General features: G+C 37.9%; 1 protein-coding gene across 2 annotated transcripts; it reads left to right on the plus strand.

Moving 5' to 3' along the window:
- The first annotated feature begins 2,690 nt into the window (after window positions 1–2,690).
- LOC134139896 (arylsulfatase D-like) lies at window positions 2,691–18,574 on the plus strand. Of its 2 annotated transcripts, none has more exons than XM_062574684.1 (11): window positions 2,691–2,798; window positions 5,072–5,121; window positions 8,589–8,738; window positions 9,754–9,875; window positions 11,321–11,443; window positions 13,858–14,281; window positions 15,054–15,190; window positions 16,188–16,322; window positions 16,960–17,122; window positions 17,406–17,527; window positions 18,204–18,574. In XM_062574684.1, exons 2-11 carry the CDS (start codon window positions 5,096–5,098, stop codon window positions 18,572–18,574), a joined length of 1,773 nt encoding a protein of 590 aa, XP_062430668.1. In that variant the 5' UTR covers window positions 2,691–2,798; window positions 5,072–5,095. The 2 variants fall into 2 exon arrangements, with proteins under 2 accessions (XP_062430668.1, XP_062430676.1); XM_062574692.1 differs by having other exon boundaries at window positions 2,691–2,781.
- Window positions 18,575–18,992: the final 418 nt, after the last annotated feature.

Consider the following 18,992-nt stretch of genomic DNA (forward strand, 5'->3'; position numbering starts at 1 on the left):
GATAACTCATAAAAATACCCCTTCCCATTTAAAACAAGAAAGCCCTGGAAATTCTTCCACAACATTGAGTTCAACAGGACTCAAAAAAAAGGAAAAGGAAAAGGAAAAGGAAAAGGAAAAGGAAAAGGAAAAGGAAAAGGAAAAAGGAAAAGGAAAAGAAAAAAGGAAAAGGAAAAGGAAAAGGAAAAGGAAAAGGAAAAGGAAAAGGAAAAGGAAAAGGAAAAGGAAAAGGAAAAGGAAAAGGAAAAAGAAAAGGAAAAAGAAAAAGAAAAGGAAAAAGAAAAAAAGAAAAAGAAAAAGAAAAAGAAAAAGAAAAAGAAAAAGAAAAAGAAAAAAAGAAAAAGAAAAAGAAAAAGAAAAGGAAAAGGAAAAGGAAAAGGAAAAGGAAAAAGAAAGAAAGAAAAAAGAAAGAAAGAAAGAAAGAAAAGAAAGAAAAGAAGGAAGGAAGGAAGGAAGGAAGGATTAGCCAACATGTAACTTTGTTTGAGTTTTGACTAGAAAAGGTATTAAATTGTCTTGGAAGCCAGTAAACACATGCAAAAGGTATATGTATATATGGTCACTATGATGTGGGAACTAATATCAATTCTTCTAGTTCATCCAAAAATTGCATTTAGGTGAAAGTCATTGGAAAGGATGTTGCTCTCCTTGCCTCATACTCTTATGTTGTGCCAGTCACCCAAAGCAATCCTGTATGAGTGAGCTTTTACAGTTTTCTCCCTTCTGTAGCTCTGACACCTTCTGCAGGAGCTCAAAGGTTCAGTCCACAAGGATATCACTGGGAGCCATGTCCTCACACAGAGGCCACATGTGATGGGAGGCTGAGTGCTGCTGTCAGAGAACCTCAGGACGGCTTTACGGGACATTCAGACCAGCTGTTTATGTAAAACAGAGGCATTTTGAAGATCTTCAAAACGAAAAGAGCAATATTCATTGCAACATCATAGTACCCCATCCAAGCTTTTCTATCATTAAGCCCAGACTGTACTCATATAGCATCTCACTGCTGACCGTTTGGGGCTGGGGCATCCCTTTGCACCATTAACCAATGTGCTGCCCAAAAGTTGCAGCCCACAGCCCCCGAGGCCCCTCTCCTTTGGTGTCTCATGCAAACACAGAAAAGATCAACATGTGATAGATCTCCTCACACCCACACAGGTTTGCTGCACTGCATTCCTTAATTCCTTCAAAATACAATGTGGCCGTGAACATGCTGGCAATGGAGAGCAGGCAGATAATTCCTAGTGCTTTTTGCCAGCAGTGTGGTGGAAGGAGGAGCTGGATACAGCTGTATTTAGCTTGTACTATAACTTCTATTTCCTGCTTTGCAGAAGTCTATGTTTGAAAGTCTGTCAGTCTTAAATGCTGGTTCTAAGAACTCAGATGCTAGTCTGAAAATGCCACATGATATCATCAAGCAGCTGCATTAACAAAGTTTGCTGGCAATGAATGAAAATCAGTATCAGAAAGATTTCTTACCTTCTAACCCACATTTTCTTGGCCGAGTATTAGTTAATCATCACCAAGTGCATTATTTTTATGTTTTTAAAAAATATAAAGCTCTAGAAATTGGTACTTTCAGGCATGGATGGATTTAGGTAACAGATGGATCTATTAAACAATTGTAGTGGTTCTCCCAAAACAAAATTAAACATTGTTAGGTCTCATTATGTAAATACAGCAGCCATGACTTCTCCCAGCAATAAACTAGCTGTGTTAATAGGAACATGTTACAGCTCACATAACTTGAAATAAAGTCATTCTGTAGAAATTCCACTGTCTAACGTTTGTGTTCCATAAAAAATTAGATGAAAGTAACCTTGCAAGTTGTGTTAAGCAATATGAGATGAAATGTAGCCTTGCAGAAAGTTGTAGGATTTTTGCATATCTAAAAAGCCTGCCTGCTTCCTATAAATCCAATATGTTCCAGCACATTTTACCAAAAAAAGCCTCTAAAGGCAGTGTCCAAACCAGCCCAAGGGCAAGGAGCAGGGGCTGACACGGCCAGCTCAAGCACAGATGTGTAGTGACAGCATGGGGCCACCTTGTCCCCAAAAGCACTTGGAAGTCAAGCCCGATGCCTCCTTTTCAAGGGAAAGCAAATTCTGTACAAGCAGCATTTCCTCCCCCCACCCTAAAACTGCATTTACTGCGTGTGCATAGGTGACCTTGTTATCACTGCTGACCCTCAAGGCTGTTATAAAGCAAAGATATTCTCTCAGTTTCTACTTCTGCAGACAAGGAATTGCTGCTTCACCTGTAGAGCACTTTTCTGTTTTCCTTGTTGGAAATGAGGTGACATTTTGGGGGAACTGTTATATATATATATATATATATATATATATATATGTATATATATTTCTTTTTTTTTTTTTCCTTTGGCGTGTGCCAGGCTTCCAGGAGGTCCTTCGCCTCCTTTGAGAAAGCAGCGACAGGGCAGAAAGCGTTTTCCCCAGATCTCTGGCATTGCCTTATCCAAAGTGCCTGTGTGCATGAATGTTACCGTTGTGCTGGCGGTGATCGGAGGTGCAGCTTAAGGAATGCCGGTATAAATTAGACCATCCGACAGTTTGAAAAGTGCAGTTTCACAAGGCTTTCCTGTGGAGAAGTGCGCATGAGCAGATAGGGTAGCTTATTTAAGGAATGCCTTCAGAAACAGATGTTAGACACTGTGCTGTAGCAGCAGTTGTTTTGCTGAAAAGATTGGAATGGTTTTAAGCCGACTGAAGCTAAGCTCACACTCGGGTGCATCAGCTGCCAGCTCTTCTCCCTCAACAGAGAGTAAGTTTTGATACCAGGTACTGTACTGCTCCCTTTCTATGTCTGCAAATGCTCAGGAAAATTTTAATGGGTGTTTGGAAGAGTTAGTTGCTGCTGTAGATAAAAATATCTTGAGGAAGTTTTTAGAAGGCATTTCCCCTAAAACAACATTATTCACATAGATGCCTATGTGTACAAAGTGAAAGCAGTCAGCTGCAGACAACTTTTTCTCACGAGTCTGACTTTTATTTTAGCTGTGTCAAGTCTATAAATTAGGTATTTTTAGAAGATGTTTTCCCTGACTGAACAGTACCAGATTGCATGGGATTACCTGCAAGAGTTTTCACTGAGTGTTGCCAAACTGATGCCACAAATGGGTACTATTTGTGTTAAAAATATTCTAAAAATATGAATGTTTTCTCTAAGGTTGAATTTGGATGTCTTCTGAATATTTTGACAGAAAAGTGAATACAGATTTTAAAAGTTCAGTCATTAAAAAAAACCACTAAAATATGAAAGCTCTGCTAGCTATACCCCTCTGGATGATTAAAATGGATGATAAATATATTTTTGCAGGGGGAGAAGGGAGAGAGTTAATAAAAGGTGGGGTAAAGAAAGAGTTTGGCTTTAAGCTGAGTTCAATTCAGATGAATGAAGCTGGGTTCAGGCCAATAAAGTGAACTGTCTGGTTGCCCAGTGGCTTATGTGCCGTTTTGGCACATTGGGTGGAAGTCTCCCAAAGTACTCTCCAAACTACTTGTGGCTGAACGGGCAGGGGCTTGCTGCTACCCCAGGGACCTTCAGGGCACCCCTGGGACTGGGGCCCCCTCCAACTTCTCAAAATAGTGAGGAACAGAGCAAACTGCTTTGACGTTCCTTCTCACGCCTGCAGCATATTCCCTCTTTTCCCTTGCCTTCGATGAGGAAAATGGCTTGACAAGGGTAATATCAGTCTGTGCAGCAAACTGTTCTCTGCATAATAACTGTTATTTTATAGGCAGCTCCTGAGGAGACTCAGCCTTGAGCTCCATCCTGTGCTTTGAGTCAGTATAACTCTTCTGTCAAGTACAGGCAGATAGGGGCAAATAATTGCACTTCATCTTGAATACTCCCAGCTCCATTTATTTCAGCTGTCATTGGGGCGTATTCTATGCATGTGTAAAAGATGGCTGACGTGTACTCCAGGATCCTTCCCATACAAACTTAGGGTGCATCAAAGGCACAAATCCAGATGCAGGAAACTGTGTGTCCATAGGTAGTGCTGTGTCAGCACTGATGCTTGCAAATAAATGTTTACAACTGTTTGAACACCTGTTTTCTAATCTCAGGTGAATATCGCCTTCCCTCTGAGCATAGAAAACTTAATTTCCCCATTGAAGTTTATAGCACAGATGAGCAAAATGTGTTTCAGAGATTGAAGGAACTATTAACAAAATCCAAGTAGTAGAAGCACATAACATCAATATTTCCTGCACAGACAGATATTAACTAAACTGCTAAATGCTACCGTTTCTGGAAAACAAAACGTTAAGCCAATACAATTTATAAATTGGGACACTTGGGGTAGCTCAGTGCTGTTTAATCAAGCATTGGATAAATTCAAAAGGAGTCTATTTAAAAGCCTGTGAACAAATGTCATTTGGCCTTTGCTTTAAATCCTTTTAACAGTTTTTCTTGTCCTAACCATAAAAGAGAGTGTCCCAGAGACCTTTGCAGAAAGCCATACAGACAGGGGGAAATATCATCAAATTCAGAAATCTGACATACATAAAGGAGGAAAAGGCTAAGCTGGAATGCAAGTCAAACAAAAAGAGGACACAAATTCAATGTCTTCTATGAAAATGCCATCATTTAAAGAGGATGACTAGCATTTCTGCAGCTAAAGATCTCTCTCACAAGCCTGAAAGGAAATTTGGCACATTCTGTGAGGAAGGAGCAAGCTATTACTCTCTCTGTGATTACAGAAAAATAAATGTTATTGAGGACGGAGTTTTGAAAAGATTTCTTTCTGACTGAATAAGTATTTTTCATACAGTAGAATCATATGACAAAAGATAATTATTTTGCTATATAAAGGAAAATTTTCTACACAAAAGAGCAAAATTCCTCTAAGAAGTGAAGATGTCCTATCAATAACAAATGACATCCTAATGCCTTAACTCTCGTTCATTTAGGGCTGACCCAAGGTCCACTGAAGTAAGTGAAATAGAGACAACACTGAAGGCCTTCGGTTTAAGATTTTTATCCATTCTTGTTGCAGTGATTAATAGGAAGATGCAAACTTGATGCTGCTATCTCCTTGATTTTACAGGATCTGAATGCACCAGATGAAGAAATGATTCAGCAAGTAACATCTTACTGGTAAGAAAAAAAGTTAATGAATTATGATGATATCATCATGAGAATGATCTTAAGTTTAATAACATTATTAAAATTGTATTATAAAACAATTTAAAGTATACTAACAGTATGATTTGCTGATTTTTTTTTTCTGTTGCTTGTTCTTAAACCTTTCACCACACAATGTCCACAGCCTGTGTGAAAAGGATGTTAGAGGAAGTTGCTTACGTTCAACAACTTCCCAAAATAACTTCTAAAAAATATCTCAAACCTTCAAAGCAAACTAACTGATCTTGCATGTTACCTTTCCCACACAATTTCCCGAGCCAGAATGCTCCTCAGAAGTTTGGAAACAATTAGAAAAGAAGATTTTAAAGTTATGAACCTGACGCTACCCTTTTCATGGTGTATGTTTGGGTCAATATCAAAGCTTAACATACTCTCTGTCTATTCAAAGACTTTCGAGGGGAAGAATGATTTGATTTCCCACCAAGAGCAGAGGCATTAAGAAAGGAAATGAAGGTGCCCCTACAATCTCCCTGGCTCTCTGCCATCTCTGGGTGCTGTTGTGCGAGGGAGGCTGTCAGCCAGTGTCCTGTGCTCAGTGAATTATACTGAAGTCTCTAGTAACTTCCTCAGCCTGTTCCTCATCCTGAGGAGAGGGCCATACTCCAGATTTATGCTCTCATGCATGTATGATACACACATGGCTGTTTTTACAAGTGATAAGCAGATCTTTTTCTGCACTACACATCTACTTATGTTATAGCTCTTCTCCAGAATAAGAGTGTAATCCTAAAGAGAAAAATTGGGATAGCTAGATGGGGAATTCATTTTCTAAAAAATTGTACCAATTTAGAAATTTCAGTTTATTATTATAGTGCAAGTCTTACACAAATGCAAGTTTCACCAGTTTTGGAGGCATATGAAATGTTGGGTGCTCTGCTTCCATACAACAGTTCTCTCATCTTCATCACTTCTTGACTGCTAGCAGAGGTCTATATTATATCCTGCTATAGATCTACCACAACAGAAAGAAATACTAGAAGACAGATTGCTAACTTTTCTTTTGTATTTAATTCAGCTTTCATTTGGAAACTACACATTAAGTGTAATTAGGACCTGAAGCCCTCTCTTACTTGAACAGCTCACATATTTCTTAAATAATCCTCCAGTATTCTTCAAGTGTCTTTCCAAATCCCTGTTCTCCCATACACAATACAGGAATCTGTATGTATTTAACTTTCTTGCAAAAAGTGTAGGCTCCTTGAACTGAATGTTCATATTTAATGTGAGTAGCTAGTCATTCTCTAGTATATTTAGAATGAATGATGCAGTGCTAAGCTGATGGTGAGACTTGGGCATGTTACAGGTATATTCTGGTCTTGAACGTCTGAAGACGGTGTGCGTCTAAAGACACATGTTGATGTGTGCCTTCCAAGCACGAAGAGTGAGATCCAAAGAAGGTGTATAACCTGACTGCAGTAGAGTTTTTGTACATATGCCCAAGGAAGTGATCCAGAAATTAGATGCTCTGTAGGCCCAAAAGGAACCTATAGTCACTTAACACCTACACCTTGATCTTGAATCGTCCCTGGATCCTGCTCTAGGCAGGTATATTATTACAGTCTAGAGACAAAAGTCTGTGTCAAACTCTGCTCACATTCTTAGAAAATGCCCCACCATTAGGATATTTGTTAGAATAGTCACAAATACTCTCAAGGAACTGCATCCACAGTCAATTTATTCAAAAGATAAGCCATCAGAGAAGTAAGCATTTATCTTTACATGTAATCATGGTGATTAAAACATTCACCCAGAAAATAAGAGACTTGAATCTGACATCTGTTGACATCTGAGGGGGATTAAAACACATATTTCCCACAGCCTACCTGACAGGCCCAACAACTAGGCTGTAAACAGTCATGGGAAGAAAGAAGAGCAAGTAAAAGGCAATTGATAGTTAGTTTAGTAAAAAGAATGACAGGCTCATGCTGTCTCAGGCAGATACCAAAGCTTACCCATCACACAGTCAGTGTCAAACGAGTACAGTTTTGTGTGAGTGAGTGCACGGCTTCAACTCCTCTTAAAAGGGAGTCTGCACAGCCCCTATATTAAGAAGGGAATCTAAGCTCTCCATTTCAAACTAATGAAGGAATTTGTCTATAATCTTCCTAAGGTACCTAATCACTAGACATGAGCAGAAGTGAGCCTCAGCATTTCCTTTTCACTACAAATAATTCCCTGCCTAAGTTTGCAGGATATTTCAGTCACTTTTCATCAGTACCATTTCCACCACTTTTTCTGCAGATAGTCCTGAAAACTCTCTTAGCTAAATCTAGTCTCCTGGATCTCTCTGTCAGGGCTAGACAACTGCTTTTTAAATTCTGCAGGATTGAATTTAAGATGCCACCTTAACCTTCCTGGCACTCCAAGAGGTTAAAAAAAAAAAAAAAAAGAAAAAAAAAAGAAAAAAAAAAAGAAAAGTTGCTTCTGTAATGTACATCTTATGATTTCTGCTAGCCTCAGGAATTTAGGATCCAGTAGGCTGGATCCTGATGTACAGAACATTTTGCTTTCTTCAGCCTAACTTTCAAGATTAAGGAGTACCTAAAGGAGAGATTTTGTCCTGTGTCATGACTCTTACATTAGCCCTTTAGAGTGTATAACTCTGCTTAAGATAATTCAGATAAACACATCACAAGAAACTTTCTTTAGCCAAATAAAAATAATTCACCTTGAAAGCTCTGCAGCATGTTCAGGTATTGACAAGTACACTGCTCTGGCAGCTGCACATCTATCGAGATGGAAATCTTTTCCCTACTGCAACAAATGAGCATTCCGCTTATCTTCATACTACTAGAGAGACCATACGTCCTCAATCTGGTCAGTGTTGCCTTTTCTCTTCTCATTTGCTAACATCTAAAACTCTTGGCAACAGGTTCGCCATCTGATTAGCTTTTACAGTCATAAATAAGTCACTGAAACTCTTGTTTACATTTCATTCCTAAGACATTTTCACTGTTCCTTATGATAGGCTGTTGCTCTCTCTGCTAGAAGCATCATATAGTGAGTCACAGAGGGAGAGAAAATAGTCTAAAATAATTTCTATCTCACTGACATATTTAGTCATAATACATGAATGCAGTTGAAATGATACACGGAGTTCCAAGAAATCTCTGCTCACATGCAAGCTTAAAAAAAAAAAAAAAAAAAAAAAAAAAAAGAAAAAAAAGAAAAAGACTGAAATGTGAACAAATGTGTGTGGAGTTTTCAAAATGAAGCAAGTATGAAGATGTCATTCTCAAGCTGAAATTTTGCAGAGATCTCTACCATAAGCTAACTCACTCAGGAGGAAACTTTTAAGATGCTGTCTTTGGGTGGAAAATGGTCTGCAGTCAAGCTCACTCTGGACAGTATTCAGCCACGTGCAACAGGAGTGACGAACAGCCAGGGCACTGGCTTTCTTTCCTTCCTCTGTGTTTCAGGAGATCACTGGTCATCCCTTTGTTTTTCTGTCTGCTTCTACAATCACCACAGACACAGCTTTCCATCACCACGAAGCCAAACATTGTCCTGTTGATGGCTGATGACCTTGGTATAGGGGACATAGGTTGCTATGGGAATGATACTATCAGGTAAGGATATAGAGCATAATAATGAATAAAGTTTGCCTGGTTTTTTTGTTGTTGTTTTTTTGTTTGTTTTTTTGTTTGTTTGCCTTTTTAAGTATAAGACTGCTGCCTTCTGCCAGTTTTCAACCATTTGGCCCATCTTCAGGTTCATTTACTGCAAAAACAGGGAGATTTCCCAAAGGCACCACTAACAGTAAATAACTAGCAGGATTATTTCACACCCTAGAGGGCATTCCCAGGGCCAGATCTGCTCTCTGGGGCTCTTTTAGTATGGGAATATGTTCTTAGTTCTTGTGTATTTCTTAATTATTGAGAAATGCTAAGCTCCTGCACACACCTGAAGATAGGAAAATTGTTCCCTGCTTCCATATATTAAGCCTTATTACTTCATTTAACTCTGAAATGTAATTATTTCCAAGGACCACATCAAAATCAAGTATAAATGACTGCAATGAGCTATGTTACTAGGAAAAAAACATCTTTTAAGATCAAAGGATGTATAATTTGTCTTCTCTTCTAAAATCATGCCACATTATTGCATACTAGCTTCCTACCAGCTTGTCACTTCTTTACTGAACAAAAATTTGGTATGATCACTCCCCTCATCCAGCTAAGTTTTCAGAATCTCACCCTGACTGACACTGGCAGTTTCTGAAAGGTAGCCGATGAGGCTCTGCCAGGCTCAGCATCTACTTCAACACAACTTCATCCTCTAGGCATGAGTTTTGCTCTTCAGGAGCAGTGGGGTACATTTCTGTGAAGCCCTTTGTAAAGGGCCTGGGGAAAACAAGAAGGAATGTTTAGCCTGAAACCTATCCAGATACCTATTGTTAATGAAGAAAGAAAATATATATATATATATATTTTAGGGAAGGGGAGGGGGAAAGGGAAGGGGAGAATATAGGGTCAAATTCAAATAGAATAAGTTTCCCCAAATAAATCTAAATGTATTATTCCTCATCACTATCCCCTTGGAGCCCCTCTGAATGACATCTGATAATGTTGGTTGTATTTTTAGGACCCCAAACATTGACCATCTGGCAAAAGAAGGAGTGAAACTGACTCAGCACATCGCTGCAGCTCCACTTTGCACCCCCAGCAGAGCAGCTTTCCTCACTGGCAGATATCCCCTCCGATCAGGTTTGCCTTGCACAACCTTTAAACCTAAAAGCAGCCTTTAAACATTGCTTTACTGCCAAAGGGAAGAGTCCCATACAACTAGCACAAAAGAAAGGAGGGTGCACAAACAGGAGGGGCACCGCAGACACATCATCCCCCACTAGGTACGCACACAAGGCCCCACTTAGCTAGGTTAGGCAACTCTGAGGTTACATCTGTATTTATAAGGTGCAATCAATGGACTGGAGGGGAGATAGGCAGAGAAGAACCAGCTCTGCAAAGCAGCTTCCTCCTTCCAACTATCATCTTCTGTTGGTTTTGGGGCTCTACTACACAGATTGCAACAGGAGCAGAGTTAGTACAAATTCTTACATTAAAAAAAATAATCATTCAGAACATGAATAGCAACACATTTCTGAAACACTATTTACACTGATTTCTGTAACGAGTGACTTCTCTTCAGATACCAGAAATAGCTTGGGCTTGCAGGTAAAATAGTAGACTTGTGTCCACTGCCTCCAGTCTAGATGCAGAGTGCTTTATGGGTAAGTTTTTGTTGCCTACGTATCAGAATTCATCCATCCTACAAAAATAACAGTTTGACAGCTGTATTATTTTTCCATGCTCTGAAGAAAAAATACTATCTTGTCAAACTGCATTCCTGAGATGAAGAGCTACAAAAAACAAACAGCTTTACATGCTTCTAACAGCAGCTTTCTGGCACTTGTTCTATTGTAAATGGTGTTCAGTACCCTCATTCCCAAGGCATTTTGAAGCTGTCACATCATCTTACTTTCATTCTGACAGCTCCTACTGAGGTAGCTGGAAAATGTATGTGAGCATTTATAGATTCTGTCTCCCACTATAACAACAGGGTCAGATACATTCAACACTTCCATGGAAGACTGAGCTCCTTCTCCAGTTTTATGGCATATGACAGATTGTGTTTCACATTACATCTTTTGATGGGGTTATGCTAGTATATAAAGCCAAATAACAGAGTATAGAGCTACAAGTGAGAAGACGACTAAGGTGCTCTGTGGTTTTCTCTCTGACTTCTGTCAGATGCCCACCAAGTCACCATGAAGGGAAGTTTCAAGTTCCTGGACAGTCTTAGGGAAGTTGAAGTTTGAGGCTAACATAGAGCTGAAACTTCCTTACCCTCCTTCCCACCCTCACAATCACACCAGATCAGTGCAGTCCATACTGGATGCCACTGTAACTTATAAAAGCTTTTATATAGCTGTGCCATTCAAAGAAGAATAAGTATTATATAATGGAAAGATTTAACTCTTTCTCATTCTTGTCTAGTGTCATAGACTCATTTCCCTGAACAAATAGCATTAGGATAAAAACAAAACAAAACACTATAATAATCAATGAAACAAGAAATCAAGGAAATATATTTGATAAAAATATTCTGCTGGTTATACTTACTAAGATTTTTTTATTATTATATTTTATAGGCATGGATGCTATAAACAATTATCGTGTTATTTTTTGGAATGGCGGCTCAGGAGGGCTCCCTCCAAATGAAACCACTTTTGCCAAAATATTGCAGCAACAAGGCTACAGCACAGGACTAATAGGTATGGATAAATTTCTGAAGTGTAGTGTAGTGATCTACTTCATCTGAGTATGTCAATAGCCAAAATCTATATTTGATACACAAAAACATCGGTTGCACAAACATACTGAATTCAGTAACAAAAGTTTCTGGAGCAATTCATTTGGCGTAATAAATCTAAAACGTAGAGGGCAATACTAAATGAAGCCCTCCAAGCTTTTTAAGTTGTGCGTTATTTAGTCTTCTTCTTCTGTTAGTTCTGCGGTGATACTGTTTTAATTGTTTTAGAGTAGTCACAAAATAGCCCCGGTTCATCTGCCAAGTGTTTTAGCTTGGCTTCAGCATGCAGGCACAAACAACACAACCACGATTGTCTCCACCTTGCCATCAGTATTCCCCTGCAGGCAACCTGTGCTGCATCCTCCCAAGAAGCCAGGGAGGATTCCAAACCAGGCTGGCATTTTCCCTGTGAGCATCTAAGCTAAATTCACACCACAGATATTAAAAGCATCACTTAGTCCAGCCGGACTGACAGTTTCTGATAACCTATGCTTTAAAGGACGATAGAAAATGCTGGTGATGAGTGATGCTCACAAATGTAACAAAATCAGCACAGGTAAATAAGCACTAAATTGACTCACCTGAAAGGTTCATGATTGTTTTGTTTTGGGCACAAACAATTTAACTGCAAAGTGCAATCCCATTAATTACCAGCTGCTTAATGTGACAAGCAGACTTTTAGTTGGGAAATAATTTGAGGATTCTTTGTAGTCTGAAAGCCAATGTTGTATACATACGCTCTGACAGATTAAATTATTTTAATTATAAACTGATTTTTTTCTTAATTAAATACTTAAATTATCCTTTTTCAGTATGTTAGGAGGTTTTTTTTTTTTCAATCTCATCTGGAGATGGTGCTGAAGTGCTACTGAAATCTAAGGATACCGTATCCGCACCTGTATTTATGACCTATACATCTATGTATTGATTACAAATCTGTTTCATTTTATTGGTGGCTCTTAACATGTCAAGGCAAACATGCCAACAGGCGAAATGAATAGAGATTTTAGCTGAAAGAAATCTATCCACCTAGATTAGAAATTTTATTCTGTCTTTCTACTGGCATCCAAAAGAAGCATTCTTTTTCTCTGAAGTAGATATTTTTGCTCCTACTGCAATATGCAGAAATTCTATTAAGATCTATTCAGGGTTGGCTACTAGTTTATTATTAGTAATATGTAAGACAAATGGTTAGAATAATATCTTTCTGTAAATGCACAGTTCTTTATTCCACAATAAAAATTGGTTGTAAATCAGTTTTCAAGTAAAATTCAAAAAGTTCAAAAAGTTCACTTAGATCTATAAATGTGGCATCTAAGGCCTGCTTTACATCAAAGATCATCGAATGTAGCTAAACTGCATCTCTCTTGTGAGAAAAGGGGGATTTTGGTCACTTAATTCAAACATTCACCACTACCCCTCTTTGAGCCAAGTCAGCCAAGTTATTAAATTTCTGTATAAGTGCATAACCAGTCTGTTTGAATAGACTGGAAGGGAAGTGAGAGATTTATTTTGATGGGTCCTTTATCATAATGGGCATATATTCACCATAAAGGACAAGTGGTACTGCAAAGTGTTATGGCATGTTCCTTTTGATAAATGAAGACTTCATTATTCAAAAGAAAGGCGCTCCTAATTGTCTTTGACTCTTTTTTAAATTGATAAAATACAAATAAATGGCAAAAATACTTACAAAACAATGTCTCTTATTCTCAGCCAATATAGAGAGGTATTACAATCATCTAAGTTACATATATGTATAACTGGAGGAGAAATCCTGATCATCTCACTCTTCCTGTGCTCAGGTTCTTCTGGATCTGCTGGCAAACCCACTGTTGCACCACGGGCTAATGGCTATGCTGTCGTATAGCCCATAGTTCCTCGCATCAGTTAGGCACTAGCATGTCATTGAGTATTCTCACAGTCCCGACATTAACTCATTGAATGATTTCCAGCTTTCTCCATTGCATGTTGAAAGTAAAGAGCGAGAGGACATTGTTATCTTGCCCTGTACTTACAAAAGGATTTTTCCCTCGTATTTCAAGCAGGTCTCCAAGAAGGACATACATTCTAGATGAGTTCTGAAAATCTGGATTTTTCTCAATTTTTAGCTCCTATTTTATTCCATTCTTTTACATTTGACCAAAGCCTTGAGGTGTTAACCACCAGGAACTCCAGTGGAAATTTATATGCTGTAGAGGTTTTCTTTCATCAGTCATAAGATATACCCCATTAAATCAGTTCATACTTGAAATATATCTGTAGAATGAATAACTTAAGTAGAAAAAAAACCACGTTTTTTGAGAAATGTTTTGTAGGAGGAAAAGCTCATTTTTAAATACTATTTCTTTACATGCTAACAATGTGTATTTTCAGGGAAATGGCATCTAGGTGTTAACTGTGAATCCTGCAATGACCACTGTCATCACCCTTTAAACCATGGGTTTGGTTATTTTTACGGCATGCCTTTTACGCTAATAAGTGACTGCCTGACAACAGAACCTCCAGAGATGGACAGAGAATTTAGAAGGAAACTCTGGCTTTACACGCAGATGATTGGTCTTCTTACACTCACTTCAGCCCTAGGAAGACTTACAGGCTTGATTTCAGTCAGCTGGAAAACAGTGACCTACCTTACTGGGTTTAGTCTTTTGTTCTTTGCATCCTGGTTCTCAAGTTATGGATTCATAAGATACTGGAATTGCATTATGATGAGAAACCATGAAGTTACTGAACAGCCAATGGTGGCAGAGAGGACTACGCCCCTTATCTTGAGGGAGTCTATTTCGTTTATTGAAAGGTAAAATGAGTTTCCTTTTATTCCAGTTCTTGCATGTCTCACAATTTAAGCAGCATTTTCCAATGAGAAATCTGCTTGTAATTTTTATAAAATTATATAGTATGATATTATTATGGATAATAATAATTATTCATATTATTAATAGTGATATTACAGTACTAAACAAAAATCAAAATTATTTGCAGCTTGGAGATATCTGTTATTCTCAGCTTTGCTAAAACTCATAACTTTCCAAACTTTCACATTATATTGAATATTTCTAATCAATTTTGAGGAAATATGTATTTCTACCCGTAAGACCAGCACTGCTGCTTTAAAGGATAGCAGCTTATGGCAGAAATGTGTGTGTGAGCAGGAACAGGAGTGGAGAAAAGCTCAAAACTAACAGAGGAGAAATAGAGCTACGAGGTTGCCTTATCATATGGACCAACACATGGGGAACTTATCACATCAGCTGCCAGATGGCAGGAAATCAACCCGCTCCCTTGATTTCATAGCACTATGATGACTTGCAATAGAAGAGAGTAGAGTGTCTATGTGAAACCTTCCTAGGTGTGATTCAGGGAAAAAGAGAGTCATTTTATATAAGCCAAATATTACTTTGTGAGACAGATCATAACCACTAGATTTTGATATCTTACAAAGTAAGATGTTTTGAAAAGTCACTACTGAAAGACCTATGCAAATTATAATACCAATTTCCATTATGAATGACCTCTGTATGTATTGAAGGTCTTCCCTAATAACAAAATGTTGCTTTATGTTTTTTTAGAAACAAGCACAAGCCATTCCTCCTCTTTCTTTCCTTTTTACATTCCCACACCCCTCTCCTCACCACAGAGAAATTTATTGGGAAGAGCAGCCATGGTTTATATGGAGACAATGTAGAGGAGATGGACTGGATGGTGGGTAAGTTACCATAGCAAATAATAATGTCCCCAGCTACCTAATATCTGGATCCAAATTTATAATAGAAAAGGTAGTTATTCTTAAAAGGACAAGGAAGAACAATAAAAGCAAGGAAGAAAAAAAGCTTAAATTTTCATGAATATCTGTTGTTGTATGAGCACTATTGGCTTATACTTCTGCCTTTTTCTTTTCTGAGGTCTTGGACCACACGAGTCTTTCTGCTCATTCTTTTTCCTTTTTTTTTTTTTTTTTGGTCTAGTCTTTACTAAGTTTTAATCATTTTCCCCCTGGCTCCAGTCAAAGGTAACCAGCTGCTGTTCTCTCTAAATACAATATAGACTGAGAACTATTTAGTTTTCAATAATTATTCAAGACCAGATAACTTCAGCCTCTTACGTCTGTGTCTTAAGTAGGACATGTCAGAAGGGAATAAAACTGATAAGCAAATTAATTCTGGATGTAAACCAGGAGGCTGTTTGTCTGTCAATGCTATATTCAGTAGAATACTGAATATTTTTCAGTTCATTCATAAATACTAAAATATTCATAAATATTAATTGATATGCCTCCAGAAATCAGATTCATGTTTTGTTGTTGTTGTTGTCGTTGTCGTTGTTGTTTTCTTTTGTTTGAAGGGGAAGGAAGGTTATATATCATCCAGTCATGGAGGATGAAAAGTAGCTATCTTTGCAAAAGGGATAAGAATCAGGTATATATACATACATATCATGTATGTGACTGGGGTTCTTACACTCTTCTGTTATAATGCTCACAATAAAGGAGTTACAGTGCATCACAAATTTTCTGTGCATTTATAGACTCTGAAATCAAAGGTATAAATCTTGATCCTGCAAAATATTTCTTTTAAATACTAAGTAGGCCTATATAGGTTGACCTAGACATAAAACTATATGGATGAATTTTTGCAAATCAGGTGCTAAAAGTAGTGTAAGCTGTGTTTTTGTTTTTTAATGCTCGCATATTCCTGTGTTTACAGGCCAAGTTCTAGATGCTATTGAGAAGGAAGGCTTGAAAAATATTACACTAGTTTACTTTACCTCTGATCATGGTGGATGGCTGGAAAGACAAGAAGGAAAAAGGCAACTGGGTGGTTGGAATGGAATATACAGAGGTAAGAATTGTCAAGTGATGGCAACAATCCAGAAACAACTAATTAAGTATTCAGGACACCTGTGAAGCTTAGATAAGACTGTATGTTCAAGGACTAATGATGTTTTATCATTTAGAAGGAATTTGTCTTATTCTAATTATGCATTCAAAAATTTAGACAATTCTAGTATGTACAGATGTTCTTTTCAAGCATGAATTCTCAAACTTGCACTTCCGAGACAACTGATCAAAGGCTAATTTTGATTAAGAATGTGTAACTTCTTGTTCAATATTTTCATCTGCACCTTACACGTGAATTCTTGCAGATATATAATTATAGAAAAGAGAGCAGAACTATGTTGGGAAATCATTTCATGTCTGAAAATTTTATCCATACCAAATTCTAATGGGACAATGCTTTTGTCTGTAAACCAACAAAAAGAAGTAAATGAGTGAGGTTATTTGAGGGCTCTAACGCAGTGAACATACTATCACTGATATTGAGGAGAATGAGCTTGATAGTAAAACTGAAAAGGTAAGGAAGGCTAATGGATAACATTAGTCAGTTTATGTTAATACCATTTCAATGGTCTAGAATTTCTCTTTATTTTTAATGAAAAGTTTATTTTAATGAAAATTTGGATTTTTTTTAATGAAAGGTGGAAAAGCTATGGGAGGCTGGGAAGGAGGAATCCGTGTCCCAGGGATATTTAGATGGCCAGGAGTGTTACCTGCAGACACAGTTATTGACGAACCTACAAGCCTTATGGACATTTATCCTACAATAGTACATCTGGCTGGAGGGGTAATACCCCAGGACAGGTACAAACACTATAAACTGTCTTTATTCCTTTTCTTTCCTAAGATGATGGAAAATCCAATTTGGAAATATTCTGAAAACCTGAGGATTTCTTATCCATTCATGCTACTTTTCTAGATCTATAAATGTTACCACAGTTCACTTACCTCTTTTTTACATTTGAGATTCAACTAGTACTCATAAATCATTCTTGTGCAGCATTGTTACTTCCAACAAAAGGTGAGCATAAAGAATGCAGTAACGTACAACTTAGCTCAGTTTGGTGGTTTCCACTTTTCCTGTTAGGGTAATTGATGGCCGGGACCTGATGCCTTTACTGCAAGGAACAGTCCAGCACTCAGAGCATGAATTCCTGTTTCATTATTGTGGTGTTCACTTACATGCAGTGCGGTGGCACCAGAAGGACAGTGAGTACTGAAACTATTTCCCAAGAACTAGGTTAGTCAATGAGGGGGGCAGATTTGCCTGGCATGGTCCTACTGCAATTGCAACTTTCCAAGTAGTTCCAAGTAGTTCCAAGTGTAAGGTGATAAATAACTCACTATCATTACTTATATGAGAGAAAGAATTTACTTCAAGGCACATGGCATGAGTGTATCATGCTAGGCAGGATATTGGAGCTTAAAAAAAAATTCTGGCAGCCCAAAGGTTTTCCTTCTGTACCATGTGGATTCCAGTTCTCGCCCACCTCTGAATGCAAGGCCTGGGGAGTTCATATCATCCTTGCCTGGTGAATGACATGGATGACTGATGCCTCAGTCCCATGTCAAAATTGAAGATGTTCTTCTGCGAGTCAAATAAGGAAACTGCAAAATCTTTTTTTCCCATAGAAGAAAAAAGTCAGGGAAAAGTGACACTTGCTGGAAACTTTGGAGAAATTTAAAAATATAACAGAAATCTCCATTTGACCTTTTTGGTTTAATTTTGTACTATTTTTTTGAGTGAAAATATTATATAAATTAGCAAGTCTAAAGCTGAAATGCAGCCCTCCTCCCAAAAAATGAATTCTAGAAAAATATTAAGTATTCTAGTGCCTTGTGATAGCCACTAGTATCTCTGCAAAGCTTACTTTTTTCTTGCCAGGTGGAGCCATCTGGAAGGCTCATTATGTGACCCCAATCTTCCATCCACTCGGGGCTGGAGCTTGTTATGCCAGAGGATTTTGCCCATGCTTTGGGGAAGGCGTGACCCATCACAACCCTCCGTTGCTGTTTGATCTCTCACGAGACCCCTCTGAAGCCAAACCTCTAACAGCTGATGCTGAGCCCCTCTTTGACATTGTAGTAAAGAAGATTGGAAGAGCCATTGAAGAGCATCGCAGGACACTGACTCCAGTCCCGGAGCAGCTCTCCTTCTATAATGTTGTATGGAAGCCGTGGCTGCAGCCATGCTGTGGGACATTCCCATTCTGTTGGTGTGATAAGGAAGGTGATAACAAACTTGCTGATCTATAACAGAAAGAAATGTTAACCCTCAGAAGTGTTTTTAGATCAAGAATGTTTTTGATGGTGTTAAGTTTTTTTTTTCTTTTTTTTTTCTTTCTTTCTTTCTTTTTTTTTTTTTTTTTTTTTTTTTTTTTTTTTTTTTTTTTTTGATGGATCATGTATTTGCGAATTGTTCCAGTGGATGGTCGTATATTTAATAAAAGTTGCTTTAGGCAAGACACTGCCATGGAGAGATGAGGACAGTATATTTTCGATAGCATGTTTTAACTTCTACCTGCTGACAGTTGAATGAATAATTTAAATGCACTGAAGTAGGCCAACATCAACCTTGTACTAGTAACAAAATAACTTACCTTTTGCTGTTTGTAAATGTAACTTAGAAGCTTTACCTTAGCTTTTGTTCAAAATTTCTAAGTCATTCCACTGA

Source organism: Rhea pennata, chromosome 1 (genome assembly GCF_028389875.1).
Source record: "Rhea pennata isolate bPtePen1 chromosome 1, bPtePen1.pri, whole genome shotgun sequence".
Lineage (NCBI taxonomy): Eukaryota > Metazoa > Chordata > Aves > Rheiformes > Rheidae > Rhea > Rhea pennata.